We start from the raw sequence: 4,046 nt of genomic DNA, 5'->3' as shown, positions 1-4,046 counted from the left end.
TTAGAAGTATTAAAATTTTTATACGAAAGATAATTCAAAATTTGATTTCTGTAAAATATTTGGTATCATTAATAAATTGTAAATTTTTTTCAAATATAACTTATAAAATAATTATAAAAATTAATAAATTTATCATATATGATAATTTTATGATTGAATAACAATATAATTTGTACACATGTTATTCATCTATTAAATTATAATTGTAAAGGGTAAAATTATCAAAATTTATAAATCATTTTTATTCATTTTTTGAATAAATGAATTATTCATCTAATTAAATGACTTTAATTATCCTATATTATTGACACGTTACTTAAACATGGCTAAAATGAAAATTTTGAAAACTTAGAAAAATAAAACTACAGGAGATATACATGGGACATGACATACCAACCGTAATAGCCATGTGTAATGTAAAGGAAGTAGAAATAAAATTTTTCCTTTATTTTAGTAATGAAAAGGATCAAATTCTTTTTATTCATTAAAAAGTAGTTTAGAAAAAATAACACAAATAATTTTGTATATTTTTTCTTACAATTTTTATACTTTTTTACATAATCTAAATCTTTAATCTAAGTATAATTTCAGTGCTAAAACAAAAACAAAAACAAAAAAAATTAGCACAGAGCGATCCATGCACAAATGACTGACTAGTTTTCTATAATGATGGGTAACATGTTAGGCGTTTAAAAAACTGTTCAAAAATCATTTTCCTTACTCTTTTTCGCTAAACGTGACAGAAAATTAGCTCATTAATTTCTTATTTAATCATTTTGTTTGTTTCCTTAAAGTAAGGGTAAAGATATACTCAAACCATGGTTTTAAGTTCCAAACAAGAAAATACACACCCTAACCCTAACCCTAAGAGTAGTACTACTTACTAACTCAGTTAATTCACGTTTCTTAAAAAAAAATTAGTCAACTATATTAAATTTATTAATTATTTATATTATTATTTTAAAATTATTTTTCATTAATATTTGAAGAAACAATAATTAAGTAAGAATGTATAAAAAATAATAATTAATATAACCATAAATTAAAAGATAATCTTATAAGAAAAAAATCTTCATTCTTATTATCATTATATCAGGGGCCGACGGAATAGTTAACAGCACCAACAAAAAAAATTAAACAAAGAAACTCATTGGAAAAATGCATTTTGAAGAAGCGACAGCCATGCAGAAATTTAGGTTCTACAAGCAAGTCAGCAACCCCAGTTGAGAACAAAATCAAACCCACATTAATGACATGAAACTTTATTTCACCAATAGCACAATAGTACATGATTTTGAAGAAGCTTTGTCAACAAATCAACTCTACACTTGTTTTTCCTCCTCTAACCAGATAAAAAGAACTGTGTTTAAACATGAACGTGAACAAATATTTAAAAAGCTGCAGGAAATTAGCATGATGACATCCACATCTTCCTAATTTAAATAACCTGTATAGTCTAGAGTTTATATTCTTTCCTTTTTTTTTTTTTTTTTAAGGAACCCCCCCCCCCCCCCCCCCCCCTCTCTGTACCCCTCCTAAAGGACCATCCTGCTAAAATCCAACCTCACAAAGCTAAGATATTCATCATTGATCCAATCATACTTTTCCTTGAAAGGGTTGTTTAGTGTGTCTGGAGGGTAAGTTTCTATGCAGTCCTTCCACACATTAGTATCAGACAAGTCCCTCATGACCTCCCAAACACAGTTGTTGCACTTGAACCCAGCTCCAAGACTAATCATGAGGATCCTATCCCCCTTCTTGAGCCTCTTCTTGGCCTCCATGTACCCTAAAACATACCAAAGTCCACCAGCAGAAGTGTTACCCCAACGGTGAAGTGCCATCCTTGCAGGCTCAAGGTCATATTCATTGAGCCTTAAACCCTTACCAACCCCATCAATAACTGCCCTCCCACCAGGGTGCACACAAAAGTGCTCTATCCCAGCTTTGAAATTCAAACCCCCTCCCAACACATTCAACTTTGTCTTCTTCTTATTACCCTTTCCAAGAACCATCCCAGTGACAAAGGGTAGCAGCTCCCTCTTCTTCATCCCACTATACCATATAGATGCAAAAAAGAACCTCACCATTTCCCACAGTGGCAGAATATTTGGCGCCATCGCTTGAAGATTCACCGTCAAGGCTTGAGCAGCACTCTTCACAAGACTCTTGGTGAGGAGAAAACCTGAATACCCTAACTCATCCTCCATCTGTATGCAGCAGTTGTAAGCCTCATCATCAGCACCATACTGAGTCCTCTCCATGTGCTTCAGTTTCAATATCGCACGGCTCTTGAGAGAAGCCTTGTTCGTAAACATCATGGAGCAGCCACCAGAGCGAAAGAGACAGTTAGAAAGCATCATTTTCTTGTCCCTTCCGCAGTACCAATGCGCACCGAGATCCTCAGTGCTCACAACAACCCCAACGGAGTTCTCGTAAGTCTTGAAAAGCTGTTGCACGACATCGATAGCAACAACGCTCGCACTGCACCCCATTCCGGCAAGGTTGAAGGCCTTGATGTTCTCCCTCATCTTGTACCTGTTTATGATGCGTGCTGTGAGAGAAGGTGCTGGGGAGAACAAGGACACGTTCACCACAAGGATGTCTACCTCCGAGGGACGAATTCCTGTCTTCTTGAAGAGGTTGTCCAGTGTATCGAACATGATCTCGTCTATCTCCTCGTACGTGTCCTTCAGAGTTGGACACTCTTCTCTCCCTTCCAGAACGGTTCTGGGGCAGTAAGTGTTCTCCCCAATACCAGAACTCACGATGGTTTTCAGGAGGAACCTTAACTCCTCCAACCTCAGCTTTCTATTTCGTAGCACGATTTTTGCTGCGGAGTTCGTGTCGAGTTTCGTGTCTTCTGGGGGCATAAAGCACTCGTAAGCCAACATGTAGCATGCTTGTCCTGATCTACGTTGAAGAATAATCAACTTGTAGAAGGTAAAGAAAGAGTACAATAAGAAGGGAAGGAGGCATAAGAACAAAAGATCCATCGATATAAGAAAGAAGGGTAATATGAGGAGAGAAGAATAGGGATATATGTTTGTAATTGTGGTTGCTTCAAGTGCAAATGCATCTATATATATATATATATATACACACACACCAAGGGCCACGTGTTTGTGTGTAATATGCTAGTTGTACGTCACTCACAATTTTACAAGTTGCGTGAGGAGGGTGTGGGTGTGCCCTACAGACAACTCTTAACCAGTCGATATTGACTGTGAATAGTGAGTGCTCTCTCTCTCATTCTTAAAAATGAAAGATTGGTTTATTACTTTGGGCAAATAAATATTAGTGTGAGTTGTTGTGGCGATCTCTGGTCTTTTCTATTTACTTTTCATTCATCAATTGACACTGAGAAGTTTCCAACCCTTTTTCGTCCAGTTATTATTTATGCTGCATAAACAGGATTCTCGTTGGAGTAGGTCAAAGTTATTAATTCCTTGTGGACCAACCAGCTTAGCCACTCAAGCTAGCCAGCTAAAACTCAATTTGCCAACTTCATCGATCATCTTTGCAGCCAGTTTAGTTTAGATTCAGAACTCAACTAACATCGGCCATTGGAGTTGAGAAACTTTAATGACTCGCAAGTTTCGGTTATGGTCTCTAGATTAACTAGCCTGCATATGCATAGCATAGGTTAATTAAGTTCCACTAGCTAGATATATATGGTGGTACCCTGGTACATTTGCATATATTCAATATTTTCAATCTAAAGCAGTCGCTTAATTAATTACATTCAATGTTTAATTTGCTAACTCTAATGCTTCGCCAATTGATCTCATCGTAAACTTTAATTTTAAGATCATATATGTATATATATGAATCACGGTCACGTTTCTGTAGTTATTTTATTTAAGTCAAGTGCTAAACACATGTATTGAATAAAAAATTTAAAGTATAAATATTTTTATTAAAAGACGAATAAATTATATTTTTTATAATTATTTTATGTTTTCTTATGATTTATATAATTTTTTTTTAATTTTTTAACCGATAATCTAAATGCGTTAACGAGACCCTTTATTTAAATATTTAATTTT

At 34.8% G+C, this 4,046-nt stretch overlaps 1 protein-coding gene across 1 annotated transcript; it reads right to left on the bottom strand.

Moving 5' to 3' along the window:
• Positions 1-1,246: 1,246 nt before the first annotated feature.
• On the bottom strand, positions 1,247-3,072 carry LOC102669768 (3-ketoacyl-CoA synthase 19). The gene has a single exon (XM_041013486.1). It carries the CDS (start codon positions 2,991-2,993, stop codon positions 1,536-1,538), a length of 1,458 nt encoding a protein of 485 aa, XP_040869420.1. The 5' UTR covers positions 2,994-3,072; the 3' UTR covers positions 1,247-1,535.
• Positions 3,073-4,046: the final 974 nt, after the last annotated feature.

This window comes from Glycine max, chromosome 20 (genome assembly GCF_000004515.6).
Source record: "Glycine max cultivar Williams 82 chromosome 20, Glycine_max_v4.0, whole genome shotgun sequence".
Taxonomy (NCBI): Eukaryota; Viridiplantae; Streptophyta; class Magnoliopsida; order Fabales; family Fabaceae; genus Glycine; species Glycine max.
The sequence above is the reverse complement of the archived record's forward strand: the minus strand, read 5'-3'. Positions and strand labels throughout refer to the sequence as shown.